We start from the raw sequence: 20,045 nt of genomic DNA, 5'->3' as shown, positions 1-20,045 counted from the left end.
AATTCGTTAAAGCTCTTACTTTTTCTTCTGCATGTTAGAAATTGCTACATATTCTTTGCCTGCAGTCTGAAAACAAGTGTCAATGAAATTGATATGGACATTAATATGGTATTTCTAACCTGGCACTGTAAACAATATTCTTTGCCAAATATACAATGGCCCTACTCCCAATGAACTTACCAATAGAAAAACACCTTTTTTCCATAAAATGTGTGTCAAAACATTGTTTTTGAATACCATCAGGCCAGCAAAGGACGCGGCCACCATAACTGAGAGGTCGTTAGCATTCAATAATAATTCAGGCCTATTTCTCATGATATGTGGTATCAAACAGAAGGCATGGAAGTATCATACACATACATGCAAGTTTTTCTTATAAAAGTGGTTTGTGTGTGTGTATGTGTGTGTGTGTGTGTGTGTGTGTGTAAGCAGCCGTGTACGCACGCGCCTGATCATATACAAAAATGAACTATGACAACTGCATATTTCAAGCAGCTGTTCACCTGGACGGTGGCATGCTAGAATACAACCTTTGACCTGGTGTAACAAGAAATGTGATTCATTTAATCAGTTGACACACTTGCAATGATCTACGGTCCAAACTTGATGATCTCGTTGAGTCAACATGGGGTCATCAAAGGTGTGCTCCAAAACACACATATCTACAGAAGCATTGTACTCTGTAGTCAGATTTGCATGTATCACTGTCTACCCTGGTTTACAAAGTGGGCAAGCCTCCAACCTCTATGTTCGGCGATGAGGCTTGTCGCCTACTCATGGTTTCACTATCCTTCAACCACCTTCCATACATACTCATGGTAGCAGCACATGAACAGCCAACGAACTTCACTGTGAAAGTTGTTAATGTTAGTGGATTTCCCAATTTGCAGATAATATTGTCACTAAAACGCTTCCCCTTTCACCTCTGCTCTCCACTGATATACTTTCCTTACTGTATCACATGCCTACACCACAAGCAGGTGTCATTCAGTCTCATGGTGGGCAGTGATCCTAATGTTTTGTGTCGTCAGTGTATACTGAGTATGTCTTAAGAGACATCAGATGCCTTTCCTCCATAGTTTTTAAAGATATTTTCAGTTCTGCCATTAAGATATGTAGGCTTCAGTAGTGTTTTTTAGTGCAGATCAAAATCCATATTAGGACTGGTTATACTAATCTAGTTTGACTGTTAATAGCTCATCACCCAGGGATTTAGGTTTTCAGATTCATTGTAGGATATGTTCCAAGTAGGAACCACAAAAAACTCTAATAAAGATGCACCACGAAGGAATTCAGTGAAATGATCTGTACTGACATATTCTCAACTACAACAACACCAACCACTACTGCTATGTTTGTATTCATAGTGTTTGGAGATAAACAAGCTTTGATGTTCTCATGCTAATTCGATGGGTTGTGAATCATTCATTTTGAGCTGCCACAGACTAAGACAAGCTGCAATGACAGTACTTCCAACTGCACACAGCTGTTACAAATGAACTGCTTTGCAGAGCAGGAAAATTGCACAGCTATAGCTGCCTCCCTGGGAGTTGCCACTGCTGTGCGCCTGCACTACCAGAAAGGATTCCACTGAGTTACTAACAGAAGTCCCATTTGATAGTAAAGTGACTACAACTGTGCAACTTAAGTCATTTCACACACTAAACTGGAACTGTATCTTAAAGTTTCCTGATAAGGTATGCTATTCCACACAATATGCTTCACAGACTGGGATATTTCTTGTTTCCATTGTGTATTGTGTGTCACTGGTTCTACTAATCTGGCTGAAGCAAATTTTCTATTTATCCATCCAGTCATCGAACAATATCTCTAATAAAGCTCAGAACTTTGAGTTAGTTATTAAATACTTACTGTAGGTTCTCTACTAATTGACAGAAGATGTTCCATTTGTTCTTCTAATTTCTCCATACCGCACGACATCTGACTGATGCCAGAATCATGTGATGTAGTTTCTCGTTCCTTATCCAGCATTTTCACAGAACTGAGGCCACCATCAAAACTATAATTCTGTATTTCTGTGGTTGTTCTGTGGAGTGACCTGCAAAACAAAGATTCCTAATTAACAGAAAGTTAGAAAATAAATTTGAAAGGTAGAAACCCCGCAGTATATTGATTTAAAAAAAAAATTAAATACCGACCTGCTATTTATGTAAATCGTTACTTGCAGACCACTCATGTAGGAGGGTTGGAGTTCAAGAGGGATACTAAACCAGCTAGAAGAGGATTAAAAGGAAAGTAACCATGGACTGTTTAAGGAACCATTCTGGCATTTATCTGCAATTATTTAAAAAAAAAAACAATGAAAAATGCAAATCATCAAGTTTGTGGGATAGGAACACAAAGCCCACTCCTGAAGGTGAGGTGAACACCTCAACCACGGCATCACTTTCCTTTGTTTCTTACAGAGACCTAATACATGGCATACAGACCACCTTAGTCATTATTCTACACATTTTACTTGCCTTCTACATCTACCTCTACATATGCACTCAGCAAGCCACCAAACAGTGCTTGACAGAGGATGCCCTGTACCACTAATAGTCACTTCCTTTTCTGTTCCACTAGCAAACAGAGTGCTACAACAAGTATTTGTATGACTCTGCACGAGCCTTAATTTCTTGCATCTTCCCTACATGGTCCTTGCATGCAGTGTATGTTGGCGGCAGTTAACTCATTCTACAGTCTGCTTCCAACACCAGTTCTCCAGATTTTCTCAATGGTGTTCCTTGAAAAGAATGTTGTCTTCCCTGCATGTACCCACATTTGAGTTTCCAAAGTGTCTCCGTAACACTTGCGTGTTGTTCGAACCTACCGGTAACTAGCAGCTTGCCTTTGAATTGCATCAAAGTTTTCTTTTAATGCAACCTGATGCGGACCTCAAATACTCAAAGCAGTTCCATTTGTTCTTCTAATTTCTCCATACTGCATGTCATCTGACTGATGCCAGAATCATGTGATGTAGTTTCTCGTTCTTTATCCAGCATTTTCACAGAACTGAGGCCATCAACAAAACTATAATTCTGTATTTCTGTGGTTGTTCTGTGGAGTCACACTTGTGTCCTATATGTGGTCTCTTCTACAGGTGAACCACACTTTCCTAAAATTCTCCCAATAAATTCAAGTCACTCACTCGCCTTTCCTACTACTGCCCTTATGCGCTCGTTACATTTTACATCACTTTGCACCGTTGCGCCTACACATTTAATCGATGTGACTGCGTCAAGTAGCACACTACTAATGCTACATTAGAACATTAAGGGTTTGTTTCTCCTACTCATCTGCATTAACTTAAATTTTTCTACATTTAGAGCAAACTGCTATTATCACACCAACTAGAAATTTTGTCTAAGCCAACTTGTATCCTTCCCATACGTCACAGTGTCATTAGCAAACAGCCCTAAATTTCCACTGACCATGTCCACAGATCATTTGTGTATATAGAAAATAAAAGCGGTCCAGCACAATTCCCTGGGGCACTCCTGGCAATAACTTTTTCTCTGATGAATACTCGCCATCGAGGACAACACACTGGCTTCTGTTATTTAAGAAGTGTTTGTGCCACCCACATATTTGGAAACCTATTCAGTATGCTCATACCTTCGTTAATAGTCTGTAGTGGTGCACTGCATCAAATGCTTTTCAGAAATCTGGGACTATGGAATCTGCTAGTTGCCCTTCATCCATAGTTTGCAGGATATCACATGAGAAAAGGGCAAGCTGAGCTCTCATGAGGGATGCTTCCTAAAACCATGCTAATTTGTGGACAAAATCTCTTCAGTCTGGAGGAAATGTATTATATTTGAAATAAGAATATGTTCAAGATTTCTGCAGCACACTGATGTTAAGGATATTGGTCTGTAAGTTTTTCAGTACGTTCTTTTACCCTTGTCATATACAGGAGTCACTTGCACAAATTCCAGCCACTTGGGACTTCGTGCAAACAAGAGATTCACTATAAATACACCAGACTTATCAATGAGTGCCTAGATAGAAGCCTTAGATCTGCTACATGATTTTATGTAGGACCAGAATTGTTGGCGTTCTCGTCAAGATCTTTTGCTAAGGTATGGAGGTGGTAGACTTTGTATGCCACGCACATCAAACTTTTTATAGCTGCACAAATTTCTACTAACTTTTTCCTGTCATCATTTGCACAGTCTCTTTTGAATCAAGAGTGCAATAGCCTTTGCTCTCTCAGACTTTTCTGAATTTCGTTGCTAAATGAAGGTGGGTCTTTTGCTTGCTTAATCCATTTACTGGCACAAATTTCTCCACAGTGTAATTTACAATCCGTTTAAACTTTGCCCATAAATCCTCTACGTTCATCATACTGGAACTAAATGATGTCACCTCTGTCTAAAAAGGATGATATCGACTGCTTATCTGTTCTTCCTGGTTCTAATAACTGCCAGTATTAGTGTCCACCCTATAGCCATGAAAACTGCTTTCAGTCATGGTAGGAACACAACACATAGTACTTTACAAACCATTGTATTCCCAGTGTGTGCTGTTTCCAACTGATGCAAATGTGTGGAAACTAACCTACAGGGTCAATTAGGTAATACTATTGCCATCACCCACATCAGTGGTTTGTGAGTCAATGAAGAACACACAAATTTCCACATGGACATGTACACTCCGGAACAGTGACACCTGTGCCAAACTGGTTCTCGTTTTAGTTAATCTATACAAAATGGTCAACACTTGCGAAACACTGCTAGTTTTAGCTCTTATCTTCCTGCATGTATGTAAGTACTACCTTCCAATTTCTATGGAAAATGTTCTATAGACATTGCATAACCATCTAGGGATTTCAAAAGCTACACTTAAAAGATTCTCTGGAAGAGCGGAAAAACACCCCAATGCATGTCAGTAAATAACTGTAACAAACATCCCACACAAAAGGTAAAGCATGTCTGCTTCGTAAGAAGACTGAAGATACAACAGAGGAAATGAAATTTCAATATATGGTTGTCAATATTCATACTAATGATTACACACGGTAAAAAATTGGATCTTTTGAATAGTGACAAAAAGAGAGGAGGAGGATATTAGTGTTTAACGTCCCGTCGACAACGAGGTCATTAGAGACGGAGCGCAAGCTCGGGTGAGGGAAGGATAGGGAAGGAAATCGGCCGTGCCCTGTCAAAGGAACCATCCCGGCATTTGCCTGTAGCGATTTAGGGAAATCACGGAAAACCTAAATCAGGATGGCCGGAGACGGGATTGAACCGTCGTCCTCCCGAACAAAAAGAGAGTAATAAACTTGTTTTCACTGATATGATCACAACAATCAGTTTGTGCAACACACATTAGTTAGTAGATATCACACATATAAATGTATCTGGGCAAAATACAGCTATTTCCAGCACTTATTTGACAAGCTCACCCAGTTGAAAACTCTGGAACTTGATATTAAATTGAGGTGACAAAAGTAGTGGGATACTTTCTAATATCGTATTGGGCCTTTTTTTTTTTTTTTTTTTTTTTTTTTTTTTTTTTTTTTTTTGCCTGGTGTAGTGCAGCAACTCGACCTGCAGGTTGTTGGAAATCCCCTGCAGAAATACTGAGCCATGCTGCCTCTATAGCCATTTATAATTGCGAAAGTGTCGCCATTGCAGGATTCTGTGCATGAACTGATTTGCTGATTATGTTCCATAAATGCTCAATGGGATTCGTGTCAGGCTATCTGGTTGGCCGAATCATTCGCTCAAATTTTCCAGACTGTTCTTCAAACCAAGAACAAACAACTGTGGCCTGGCGTCATGGCGCACTGTCAACCATGAAAATTTCATTGTTGTTTCGGAACATCAAGCCCATGGGCGACTGCAAATAGTCTCGTAACACAACCATTCCCTGTCAATTATTGGTTCAGTTGGACTGGAGGACCCAGTCCATTCCATGTACGCATAGCCCACCTCATTACAAAGCAACCTTGTAGGGCCTTGTTGACAATACAGGTCCATAGCTTTGCTGGGTCTCTGCCACACTCAAACCCTACAATCGGCTTTCATCAGCTGAAATTGAGACTCATCTAATCAGGTCACTGTTTTCCAATAATCTAGGGCCCAACTGGAATGGTCACGAGTCCAGAAGACACGATGATTGTGATGACGTGCTGCTAGCAAAGGCACTCTAATCAGTTGTCTGCTGCCTTAGCCCATTAATGCCAAATTTTGTTGTGCTGTCTTAATGGACACGTTCATCGTACGTCCCACATTGATTTCTGTGGTTATTTCTTGCAGTGTTGCTTGCCTGTCAGCACTGACAACTCTACACAAACACTGCTGCTCAGCACCCTCTTGACACTGTGGATCTTTGAATAGTGAATTTGCTAATGATTTCCAAAATGGAATGCCCCAGGACATCTAACTCCAACTACCATTTGGCGCTCACAGTCTGTCAATTCCCATCATGAGGCCACAGTCACATTCAGAAACATTTCCACATAAATCATCTGGATGCAAAAAACACCTCTGTCAATACACAGCCCTTTCCTACCCTGTGGACCCGATACTACCGCCATACCTCCGTACCTCGTGGACCCAACACTACTGCCATGTGCATATATATATGTGCATATCGCTATCCCATGACTTCTGTCACCTCAGAGTACACCATTATAGTTTGATTTTCACTTTGGGCTGAAACATAGCTGCTGAATGCTTCATTTTTAAAATAATATTTTTCCTCTGCTCACAAAAATTTGCAAAATGTGCCTAATTCATCAACAGAACTGCTGAATGACAGTTCTGCTTCCCAATATCTTTTGGATGGATTGTATCAGTTCTATGTCTCAGGGACATTCATGCAATGCAGAATTACAATTCTTCTTTGGGTTGTCACAAAATGTATTTAAAAGATACTGTAATACTTTAAACAGAACTTTCATAATGACTAACTATTATATTTACCAACATTGGGATGACTGTAAGGGGGTGGGAGGGTGGGGGGAGTCTGTTCTGAAAACAGACATGATCATCTGTAAGTTTGAATTTAGCTTCACAATAATTTGAAATTGTTCACACCAATTCATTCTGGTTACCTGTAAGAACCAATGTCAAAGTGAAAAGCTTGTAACACTGTTTATACTTGATCTCTGAACTCTAAAAATATTTGTATGTAACTCCAAGGACAAGTAACAGAGAAAGCCAAAAGGCAATAAATTTATTTTGAAATGTTCATAAACTGTGATTTTCAGCTCTGAAGACATTCAGATACAGATTCCTAGAAAAATAGGAAATGAAAAATTTGATTTTGTGAATCGTTTTGAATCTGTAGTCTTAAATGTATTTTACACTGACATGTGATACTGCACTGCATTTTAAATAGGGTTACAAAATTTCAAACCCCTCCACGTGTGGGTGGGCAAGAGCAGGACCAATTAGGTTAAAATCCTCTGCCGCAAGAGATTTACAAGAAATCCAAATCAGAATAACCAAAAAGGAGTTTGAACTACATTCCACTCAAATGTTTTAAACTTGTGCTACATGTAACGGAAATTCCTTGGTGCAATATAAATACTGAAATGGGTAAAGCTAACATCTCACCGTATAGTTCTGGTGTCGAGTGATTGAAGGCACAAAAACAAGACTAACAATGTTGCTGAGCTTGGACGATGTCTGTCTACAAAGCTAACTAGTGCAGAATACACATATACATACACCTGCAGGTGTATACTGTACCGCCCAACTACATGTACTGGCACTGCAGCTCGACTTGGGCAAGGGGTTGTATCAGGTCTAGTAAGGAAAGGGAAAAAGAAGGTGGAGAGGGGGAAGGGTTGGTGGGGAAGAGGAGGAAGGGTTGGTGGTGAGGGTGGCTGACAGCTGGGAGGGAGGTGCAGTAACATGACAGGATAAGCCAAGAGGACTGAAGGATAGAAGGATGTATAAGGACATTGTCTGTCTATGCAGTACAGAGAAGCTGACATTGGGGGAGGAGGGACATGGATTGTTCAGCAGCCACTGACATCGAGCATGTTGTGCTCAGCAGTGTGTTCCACAACTGGGTGGTTAACTCTGCTCTTGGACACATTTTCACAGTGGCCATTCATTCGGGTAGATAACTGGTAGGTAATCATATCCACATAAAAGTTACAATGGAGCAGTAAATAACATGACTGCTTTCACAGGTGATAGGTCTTGAATACGATGTGCTGTGGTGCACTGGACATATTTAGAAATTTTGTCTTCCACAAGAGTATGACACATGTGGCCAGGGTTAAGAGTAGCTGTGTCATAAGAATGGGCCAGAGTATTTTGTACATTGGGTGAGTGGTGAATTATCACTTTGGGAATTACGAGAAGTACATGTTTTGCCTGCAACGATCTTACTGTTGCATGTACTTCAACTTTGGAGGACGTCTCCAGTTACCGTGCTATTTCACTCACACAGTATGTTACATCTGTTATTCGTAACGTAGCGCAACCGCGTCTGCAGGAAAACTGGGACCTGAATTCTGTTCTGACAATGTGCCACTCTTGTTTCGCAATGGTCTTAGTGTGGGATGACATGTTGAACAAACTTTACGAAGTTCTTACATAACAATGCAACATCTTGTGTAGTAGTGCTACATTATGTGAAATGTGGAAATGTATTTCTAGCCCAGAAAACAGTTTTAATTTACACAATGCTTCATCTCAATGGACACTCGCCACAGAGATTTGTTATTACTAGTATCATAAAAATACATTCTGAAGACTACAGGTAAAATTGAAAAATTTGCTTATTTCTGTTAAGCACTATGAATATCACAGAAGAAACAAAACCAGTGGTTATTATTCACACATTAAAAATGAAACTCAATGAAGAGGAGTAAAGACGAAGAGGGAGTACTGAAATGAATGAGAAAATAAAGGAATAAATCAAAAGCAAGTATTGTTGAAAGTTCTTGCCAAAAGTTTAGGGGTTTTTCAGTCATTTACTTTTCTGTAGATCTCTCATAGCACTTCTCAAAATCTTGTTCATTTCTAATTCAAAGCACACAAGCTGCTTTACATGGTACTGGTCAATCAACACACAATGTTTTCAATCAAATTGCTCTGAGCACTATGCGACTTAACTTCTGAGGTCATCAGTCGCCTAGAACTTCAAACTAATTAAACCTAACTAACCTAAGGACAGCACACACATCCATGCCCGAGGCAGGATTTGAACCTGCGACCGTAGCGGTCGCTCGGTTCCAGACTGTAGCGCCTAGAACTGTAAGGTCACTCTGGCCAGCAATGTTTTCAATCAAAATTAGGCATTTATAGCTACGAATGGTGGGCTAGCCATGCACCATCTTTTTCCTTTTCTACCTTTTGCAATTACCACAGAACTTGGAGCATCTACTGGATTACCAACTGTGGCCTGCACCTTGCATGGAAGAAGATCTGTTTGTGAGTCTGAGTGAAACTAAAGAGCAGTTATTCTTTCATTTGTTTTTAATGGTAATAACCATGTATGGTTTTGTTTCTGATTTGAATAAATAAATAATAATTAAGGCTTCATAGACTCAGAACAAAGAAATGTCAACAAAAGAGGTTCTAGTTACCTGTACACTTCTTCTGGATTGAGACTTCCCTCATCCATCTCCAGAGAAGGCCTAGACTGTGGAGTTGCTGGAGACTGAACATGTGGTGATGGTGATGGGGGCGAACTTCCCGTGCTACTGCGCCTTACATGGCTATTTACAAGGCTTGCTGCTGTTTCCTGTACAATTAAATGCATTTGATTTTGCTATTGTCAAAGTGTACTTACATTAACATTTCTCACATGATTCAAATTTAATCTCTCTAGTTCTACAACTCTCTTTATCCTCCTCCAACTACAACCAGAACCACCACCACCACTACAACTAAAAGTTATACTACTACTACTGATAACAACAGTGATGATACTGTTAGTGACTGAGTTTTACTTCTATTACACATTTCATGTGATGGACTTGAATGAACTGTCTACTACTTCATAGCTCACTCACATGACAATTGATACACTAGCAAACCATTTAATTGCACACTGTACTCTAATCCAAACAAAGTTCAAAGACCACATTAAGGTGTGAGGCCAGAAACATGAGGATACAAAACTGACCAATTGTTGAAGCACATATTGGCCACTGTTTAATTTATATGTATTATATTTTCAAGCAGGAGTGTAGAACATAGGATTCAACGACAGTTAAGGACAGTTGATTACAAATTAGATTGAACATTTCAGCAATATTTCACTATTTAATGGGAAAAAATACAATTATTTGGTGGAGGGAGGGGGAAATGAAAAGAAACAAAAAAATGAGAGATGAGCAAAAAATGTTAAAGTTTTGCATAAAACACAACACTGTTCTTCTCAGGTATAAATTGTGTACATGTGTAATATCATTATGTAATAAATGGCATAATTTTGGTTTGATTTCTTAGGACTGCATTTGATCAATAGTAATGAACTTAGAGATTACTGCCTTTAGTAAAGAACTTGTCTCCATAAAGATATACAGATTTCATAGCTGCCATGCTACAATAAGACTGAGTGCGACAGCAACAAACTACAACCAACAGCTTACCCTACTGAATCACTCCAATCACAAAAAAAAAAAAAAAAAACAAAACTTTTTCTACATCTTTCTGAACCTCTTTAACTATGGAACAAAATAATTTTGTGTAATGTGTTTTTCTAGAAAATTCTCGTAACATACTACTATAAACTGTGTTGATCATATTGCCCTGGTGTCTATCTCGATAGCTCTGGCTGCTATGTGGACAACTTGGGTTCAATTTCTGGTACTGCTGGGATTTTTCCTTAGTATGAGGACTGAAATGGGGAGCACTCAGCTTCATGATACCAACTGAGGAGCTACTGGAGTGAGAAGTAGTGGCTCCAAGGTCAGGAGAGCTGACAAAAAAGGCCGGGAGAGCAGAACACTGAGCTTTGACTTCGACATTGTCACTGGAGTCAGCAACAAACAATTACTGGAGGTAACAGACAAGTGGTGGGGGTCTCATTCTTCTCCCACATCATATTAAACTTGATTGTGAACAAGGTGGGGCAGGTGGAAGTGATACTAGTGATACTAGTTATAAGGAAAACCTGCCATGCATGATTTGTGGCTTGCCAAATATAAAAGTAATGGTAAAAAAGATTTCTACATTGTTGCTTGAATCACTGCAGGAATCAAGATGTTTCATACAACACAAAATTACAGAAAGTACAATAACTGGCAATGTCCGCCCCCGGTAGCTGAGTGGTCAGTGCGACAGAATGTCAATCCAAAGGGTCCGGGTTCGATTCCCGGCTGGGTCGGAGGTTTTCTCCGCTCAGGGACCGGGTGTTGTGTTGTCCTAATCATCATCATTATTTCATCCACATCGACACGCAAGTCGCTGAAGTGGCATCAACTCGAAAGACTTGCACCAGGCGAACAGTCTACCCGACGGGAGGCCCTCGTCACATGACATTATTATACTGGCAATGTATTAACACAATGTTCACTGATGGTTTTCACAAAAATAGTCATCTCAGTCCCCCCCATGAACCATGGACCTTGCCGTTGGTGGGGAGGCTTGCGTGCCTCAGCGATACAGATAGCCGTACTGTAGGAACAACCACAACGGAGGGGTATCTGTTGAGAGGCCAGACAAACGTGTGGTTCCTGAAGAGGGGCAGCAGCCTTTTCAGTAGTTGCAAGGGCAACAGTCTGGATGATTGACTGATCTGGCCTTGTAACAATAACCAAAACGGCCTTGCTGTGCTGGTACTGCGAACGGCTGAAAGCAAGGGGAAACTACCGCCGTAATTTTTCCCGAGGGCATGCAGCTTTACTGTATGATTAAATGATGATAGCGTCCTCTTGGGTAAAATATTCCGGAGGTAAAATAGTCCCCCATTCGGATCTCCGGGCGGGGACTACTCAGGAGGATGTCGTTATCAGGAGAAAGAAAACTGGCGTTCTACGGATCGGAGCGTGGAATGTCAGATCCCTTAATCGGGCAGGTAGGTTAGAAAATTTAAAAAGGGAAATGGATAGGTTGAAGTTAGATATAGTGGGAATTAGTGAAGTTCGGTGGCAGGAGGAACAAGACTTCTGGTCAGGTGACTACAAGGTTATAAACACAAAGTCAAATAGGGGTAATGCAGGAGTAGGTTTAATAATGAATAGGAAAATAGGAATGCGGGTAAGCTACTACAAACAGCATAGTGAACGCATTATTGTGGCCAAGATAGATACGAAGCCCTCACCTACTACAGTAGTACAAGTTTATATGCCAACTAGCTCTGCAGATGACGAAGAAATTGAAGAAATGTATGATGAAATAAAAGAAATTATTCAGATAGTGAAGGGAGACGAAAATTTAATAGTCATGGGTGACTGGAATTCGAGTGTAGGAAAAGGGAGAGACGGAAACGTAGTAGGTGAATATGGATTGGGGCTAAGAAATGAAAGAGGAAGCCGCCTGGTAGAATTTTGCACAGAGCACAACTTAATCATAGCTAACACTTGGTTTAAGAATCATGATAGAAGGTTGTACACATGGAAGAACCCTGGAGATACTAAAAGGTATCAGATAGATTATATAATGGTAAGACAGAGATTTAGGAACCAGGTTTTAAATTGTAAGACATTTCCAGGGGTAGATGTGGACTCTGACCACAATCTATTGGTTATGACCTGTAGATTAAAACTGAAGAAACTGCAAAAAGGTGGGAATTTAAGGAGATGGGACCTGGATAAACTGAAAGAACCAGAGGTTGTACAGAGTTTCAGGGAGAGCATAAGGGAACAATTGACAGGGATGGGGGAAAGAAATACAGTAGAAGAGGAATGGGTAGCTTTGAGGGATGAAGTAGTGAAGGCAGCAGAGGATCAAGTAGGTAAAAAGACGAGGGCTAGTAGAAATCCTTGGGTAACAGAAGAAATATTGAATTTAATTGATGAAAGGAGAAAATATAAAAATGCAGTAAATGAAGGAGGCAAAAAGGAATACAAACGTCTCAAAAATGAGATCGACAGGAAGTGCAAAATGGCTAAGCAGGGATGGCTAGAGGACAAATGTAAGGATGTAGAGGCTTATCTCACTAGGGGTAAGATAGATACTGCCTACAGGAAAATTAAAGAGACCTTTGGAGATAAGAGAACCACTTGTATGAACATCAAGAGCTCAGATGGAAACCCAGTTCTAAGCAAAGAAGGGAAAGCAGAAAGGTGGAAGGAGTATATAGAGGGTCTATACAAGGGCGATGTACTTGAGGACAATATTATGGAAATGGAAGAGGATGTAGATGAAGATGAAATGGGAGATACGATACTGCGTGAAGAGTTTGACAGAGCACTGAAAGACCTGAGTCAAAACAAGGCCCCCAGAGTAGACAACATTCCATTGGAACTACTGACGGCCTTGGGAGAGCCAGTCCTGACAAAACTCTACCATCTGGTGAGCAAGATGTATGAAACAGGTGAAATACCCTCAGACTTCAAGAAGAATATAATAATTCCAATCCCAAAGAAAGCAGGTGTTGACAGATGTGAAAATTACCGAACAATCAGTTTAATAAGCCACAGCTGCAAAATACTAACACGAATTATTTACAGACGAATGGAAAAACTAGTAGAAGCCGACCTCGGGGAAGATCAGTTTGGATTCCGTAGAAATACTGGAACACGTGAGGCAATACTGACCTTACAACTTGTCTTAGAAGAAAGATTAAGGAAAGGCAAACCTACGTTTATAGCATTTATAGACTTAGAGAAAGCTTTTGACAATGTTGACTGGAATACTCTCTTTCAAATTCTAAAGGTGACAGGGGTAAAATACAGGGAGTGAAAGGCTATTTACAATTTGTACAGAAACCAGATGGCAGTTATAAGAGTCGAGGGGCACGAAAGGGAAGCAGTGGTTGGGAAGGGAGTAAGACAGGGTTGTAGCCTCTCCCCGATGTTATTCAATCTGTATATTGAGCAAGCAGTAAAGGAAACAAAAGAAAAATTCGGAGTAGGTATTAAAATCCATGGAGAAGAAATAAAAACTTTGAGGTTCGCCGATGACATTGTAATTCTGTCAGAGACAGCAAAGGACTTAGAAGAGCAGTTGAACGGAATGGATGGTATCTTGAAGGGAGGATATAAGATGAACATCAACAAAAGCAAAACGAGGATAATGGAATGTAGTCGAATTAAGTCGGGTGATGCTGAGGGAATTAGATTAGGAAATGAGACACTTTAAGTAGTAAAGGAGTTTTGCTATTTGGGGAGCAAAATAACTGATGATGGTCAAAGTAGAGAGGATATAAAATGTAGACTGGCAATGGCAAGGAAAGCGTTTCTGAAGAAGAGAAATTTGTTAACATCGAGTATAGATTTAAGTGTCAGGAAGTCATTTCTGAAAGTATTTGTATGGAGTGTAGCCATGTATGGAAGTGAAACATGGATGGTAAATAGTTTGGACAAGAAGAGAATAGAAGCTTTCGAAATGTGGTGCTACAGAAGAATGCTGAAGATTAGATGGGTAGATCACATAACTAATGAGGAAGTATTGAATAGGATTGGGGAGAAGAGAAGTTTGTGGCACAACTTGACCAGAAGAAGGGATCGGTTGGTAGGACATGTTCTGAGGCATCAAGGGATCACCAATTTAGTATTGGAGGGCAGCGTGGAGGGTAAAAATCGTAGGGGGAGACCAAGAGATGAATACACTAAGCAGATTCAGAAGGACGTAGGTTGCAGTAGGTACTGGGAGATGAAGAAGCTTGCACAGGATAGAGTAGCATGGAGAGCTGCATCAAACCAGTCTCAGGACTGAAGACAACAACAACAACAACAACAACAGTCATCTCAGTGGGAAAAAAAAGTCAAACAATGCTCACAGCATAGCAGAAATAGTGTGCATCAAGTATAAATGTTTGTCATAATGCTATACATACACAGGCAGAATTTGAACAGAATTGCAGTAATAATCAGCTCAACATCGAGTGTCCTAAATCTTAACATTATCACTATTAATTACCACACAAGCTAATCTACGTGAAGTTTCAAGCTACACATAATTAAACAATGTATAAGTGAAAGTGTTTCCTGATAATGTATGCTTACCTGGTAATCTGGAGACAGTGATGACAAAATCATTGTCACCTGAGGTGTATTCAGGTTGAATAATGCAATTAGAGCGTTCTGAGCGGCTTTTCTGATTTCAGCTGATTTCTGATCATTTGTCCAACTGATTACTTTTGCTAAAGCTGCAGCTGCTTCTCGGGCACCTGGGTTAAAGGATGAGGCATCCATATAGGATGCAAGCTGGGCCAAGTATTGAAGAACAGCTACTTTAACTTTAGAATTGGGTGTTTGAGTCTGATCAACCAGGAACCTTATAATTGCGTTCATTTGGAGTTCCAGTGGAAATGATTCCCTACAGGATAAAGCAAGAAAATATAAAAACAATATTATTAGAAATATTAAGCAAACTTAGAAAACAGCAGCACACGCAGCCAAATGAGATTTAAAACTTTGACACCACTTTGGCAATTTGCATGTGCATCTTAAAAATATTATAATGGAAAATTTTCAAACTAAATATAGTTGTAGATGATTATGGAGGGAGGGAGGGAGAGAACGCGTGACTAAAAACACAGATAAAACATTTAATAAAACTGTGTACTGCTACAGTTGGGGGGGGGGGGGGGGGCATCAATATAAAGCTCCCCTTCATAGTTCAAATGAGTAGTTGCACCTCTTTCTTGTTTTCTGCTGCTAAGATTCCCCAGCTGGCTCTGAATATGAAAGTGCAAAAATATGAAAGCTACTATTGTCTTACATCAACAGAATTTGTTAAGTTGTGTAGTAATGTAAAACTCAAATCCGAATACCTACTTCAACACAGAACAGATAACACATTTTGCAAATTTAAAATATATAACACTTACCTTACAATAGATAATGACTTGTGTATTTTATTTTGGATTGAACCCAGCAAATCTCCACCAAGTTTATTCATGAGACGTGTAAGCAGAATGTATATCCAATCATGTAAATCATCTTTATGTGCTAGAATTAGTTCATTTAGAGTATCCAGAAACATACTGAAGACCTGCAAAATTCAAAGCACAGTTTGAGAATATCAGTACAAAAGATTATACACAGAACAGAAACAAATAATTGATAAAATGAAAACTGTCAACAGAGTGATAAGAAATAGTCAATAAGCTAGTAAATAAATGACAAAGGAATGTGTGTGGTGATCATTTTGTGGTTGAATCTCTTTCTTTGTCTGCACTTGCTTCCTAATATATAATGAGAGAAATTTGGTTCTGCCTTCAGCAAACACAATTTTTCTTGTTTTACTACCACGTTTCAGTGAAGTTTGTCCATCTTCAGTTAGACATCCTGCAGAAGCACGAAAACACAAGATCTACAAAAAATGACATAATGGAAGCCAATAATTATAGCTGTACTACAAATACCAAAGAGACTTGTGAGTACAAATATGTAATAATAAGATAATAAATAAAACCAACTGAAGATAGGAAAACAACTCCGAAACACGCTTGGCTAGTAAGACAAGAGAAACTGTGTTTGTCCATGGTGGAACCACGTTTTCCTTATTGCATATTTGTTGTGGTAGGTAGTTGTGGGTACAAAAGAGGTGTGGAGCAGTGAGGGGGAGGGATAGCACGTTACGTATTGAGGAAGGTGTTAGTGCTGCCTGTGGCAGCATGTAGGGACAGGATAGTGGGCTACTAGGTGCCGCATCAGGAAATTGTGCTTGAGGAGGGAGAAAGGGGGGGGGGGGGAGAAAAGTAGAGAAGGGGAAAGGTCTATACAGACGTTCTGCGAGGATGTAAGGTGTGTGCAGGGCTGGAGTGGGAGCTGGGAAAAGGATAGACAGATGCAGGGAAAGGGATTAGTGAAGGTCAACGGCACGACGGAGGATATGTTGCACGGAGAGTTTCTCATGTGTGCAATTCACAAAAGCTGGTGTCGGTGGGAAGAATCCACAAGTCAGAGACTGCAAAGCAGTCGCTGAGATCAAGCACAATGTGTTGGACAGCATGCTCAGCAACTAGGTGGTCCAGCTGTCTCTAGACCACAGTTTGGCAGTGGCCATTCAATTAGACAGACAGCTAGTTGGTGATCATACCCACACAGAATGTGACACAGTGGTTCCAGCTAAGTTCATAGATTGTACAGCTGCTTCCAAAAGTGGCCATGCTGCTGATGGGGTAGGAGATGCCTGTGACAGGACTGGAATAGGTGGTGGGAGGAGGATGTAAGGAATAGGTTTTGGATGCAAGTTTATTGAAAGGATATGAGCCTGATAGAGAGGGATTGGGAGCAAGAGTGGAGTTGGGAAGAAAAGGATGTTGTGTCCATTGTGTGCATGTTGGAATATCAGACAGTGGGAGGGGTTATCACTTCAGAGTGTGACAAGAAGTATGCAAAATCTTGGTGGAGAACAGATTCATTAGCTCCAGTTCTGGGTGGAACCCAGTAGTAGGGAAGGGTGAGAGTGTTCATTTGTTTGTTTCTCTGTAATGATGAGCAGTCCCCCTCCATATACATCTACATCTACATCCATACTCCGCAAGCCACCTGACGGTGTGTGGCGGAGGGTACCTTCAGTACCTCTATCGGTTCTCCCTTCTATTCCAGTCTCGTATTGTTCGTGGAAAGAAGGATTGTCGGTATGCCTCTGTGTGGGCTCTAATCTCTCTGATTTTATCCTCATGGTCTCTTCGCGAGATATACGTAGGAGGGAGCAATATACTGCTTGACTCTTCGGTGAAGGTATGTTCTCGAAACTTTGACAAAAGCCCGTACCGAGCTACTGAGCGTCTCTCCTGCAGAGTCTTCCACTGGAGTTTATCTATCATCTCCGTAACGCTTTCGCGATTACTAAATGATCCTGTAACGAAGCGCGCTGCTCTCCGTTGGATCTTCTCTATGTCTTGTATCAACCCTATCTGGTACGGATCCCACACTGCTGAGCAGTATTCAAGCAGTGGGCGAACAAGCGTACTGTAACCTTGCATTTCCTTAGGATTCTTCCAATGAATCTCAGTCTGGCATCTGCTTTACCGACAATCAACATTATATGATCATTCCATTTTAAATCACTCCTAATGCGTATTCCCAGATAATTTATGGTATTAACTGCTTCCAGTTGCTGACCTGCTATTTTGTAGCTAAATGATAAAGGATCTATCTTTCTGTGTATTCGCAGCACATTACACTTGTCTACATTGAGATTCAGTTGCCATTCCCTGCACCATGCGTCAATTCGCTGCAGATCCTCCTGCATTTCGGTACAATTTTCCATTGTTACAACCTCTCGATACACCACAGCATCATCTGCAAAAAGCCTCAGTGAACTTCCGATGTCATCCACCAGGTCATTTATGTATATTGTGAATAGCAACGGTCCTATGACACTCCCCTGCGGCACACCTGAAATTACTCTTACTTCGGAAGACTTCTCTCCATTGAGAATAACATGCTGCGTCCTGTTATCTAGGAACTCCTCAATCCAATCACACAATTGGTCTGATAGTCCATATGCTCTTACTTTGTTCAATAAACGACTGTGGGGAACTGTATCGAACGCCTTGCGGAAGTCAAGAAACACGGCATCTACCTGTGAACCCGTGTCTATGGCCCTCTGAGTCTCGTGGACGAATAGCGCGAGCTGGGTTTCACATGACCGTCTTTTTCGAAACCCATGCTGATTCCTACAGAGTAGATTTCTAGTCTCCAGAAAAGTCATTATACTCGAACACAATACGTGTTCCAAAATTCTACAACTGATCGACGTTAGAGATATAGGTCTATAGTTCTGCACATCTGTTCGACGTCCCTTCTTGAAAACGGGGATGACCTGTGCCCTTTTCCAATCCTTTGGAACGCTACGCTCTTCTAGAGACCTACGGTACACCGCTGCAAGAAGGGGGGCAAGTTCCTTCGCGTACTCTGTGTAAAATTGAACTGGTATCCCATCAGGTCCAGAGGCCTTTCCTCTTTTGAGCGATTTTAATTGTTTCTCTATCCCTCTGTCGTCTATTTCGATATCTACCATTTTGTCATCTGTGCGACAACACTAATTCCTTCGTTCCCTGGACTCGGCCTTCATTAGTCCTTGTTGTCCACCTGACTAGCCCCTTCCTTATTCCCAATGAAGCCTTCTATCCACCAGTTCACCTACATAATCCTTTCTCCTTTTCTGCCCCCCCCCCCCCTCCTGCCCCCCCCAGCGCAAACTCGCAACAGTGCAAATAGCAGCTCACTATTCTACACCACCATGTCCTCACATGCTCCCACACTGGCAGCAGCACTAGCATCTTCCCCACCACTAGACACTACCCTGCTCTCTCTCGCCTCCCTGCCTCATGTCGCTTCTGTATCCTAACAACCAACCTCGCCAAAGATCGATGCTCATATCAGACCCAATTGCAATGGTTGTGTGTGTATGAGTTTGAAAAGTAAGAATGTGTGTGTCATTTCTTTTCTTTTCTTCTCTCTCTCTCTCTCTCTCTCTCTCTCTCTCTCTCTCTCACACACACACACACACACACACACACACACACACACACACACACACACACCCCGCAAAATGACTGTGCCAGGAATGGCGGAGAAATGCAAACTCATACAGAGGCTTACCAATAATCATCCATTTGTGCATAATTTGCAAATGGAACATGAAAGTATGCAAATTATAGTGATACCAAAGTACTCTCCACCATAAATTGAGGTAAGACTGCTTGGGAACTGTAGAGGTATAATTGGGTCACTGAAAGAAAATCTGTGACAGCCAACGGCAATGTTGCCAATGCTACTATGCGGCTGTTTGTTGTTACACCATGTCAGTCGTCTGACTGAATATCACACCAGTTAATTATAGGTTTGTTTCAATACCATACCAGTGAAGTGTGAAAGAAAAAATGCTAATAACCTCAGAGGATCAAAACATACTCTCTTTGTAGTTATAAAGAGAAAGTTTGGAAATATATGCTGTGGAAAAGTAAAGATTACAATGTTTCAGTATTTGAATGCATAT

The 20,045-nt window shown here is 40.8% G+C and overlaps 1 protein-coding gene across 18 annotated transcripts in view; it reads right to left on the bottom strand.

Moving 5' to 3' along the window:
• Positions 1-20,045, bottom strand: part of LOC126183635 (CLIP-associating protein 1-B-like) — a 764,859-nt gene that overhangs the window by 31,870 nt on the left and 712,944 nt on the right. For 13 of the 18 annotated variants that reach the window (XM_049925777.1, XM_049925771.1, XM_049925766.1 and 10 more), the window contains 4 exons: positions 15,919-16,082; positions 15,092-15,404; positions 9,560-9,717; positions 1,873-2,059 (listed from right to left, as the gene is read on the bottom strand). The exons of 3 other annotated variants lie outside the window; for them this stretch is intronic. In XM_049925777.1, the coding sequence (XP_049781734.1) occupies positions 1,873-2,059; positions 9,560-9,717; positions 15,092-15,404; positions 15,919-16,082 (822 nt within the window). The remainder of the gene's footprint in view (positions 1-1,872; positions 2,060-9,559; positions 9,718-15,091; positions 15,405-15,918; positions 16,083-20,045) is intronic. 2 more of the 18 variants (XM_049925773.1, XM_049925770.1) reach the window with 2 other exon arrangements.

The sequence above is a fragment of the Schistocerca cancellata genome, chromosome 4 (genome assembly GCF_023864275.1).
Source record: "Schistocerca cancellata isolate TAMUIC-IGC-003103 chromosome 4, iqSchCanc2.1, whole genome shotgun sequence".
In the NCBI taxonomy this organism is placed as follows: domain Eukaryota; kingdom Metazoa; phylum Arthropoda; class Insecta; order Orthoptera; family Acrididae; genus Schistocerca; species Schistocerca cancellata.
The sequence above is the reverse complement of the archived record's forward strand: the minus strand, read 5'-3'. Positions and strand labels throughout refer to the sequence as shown.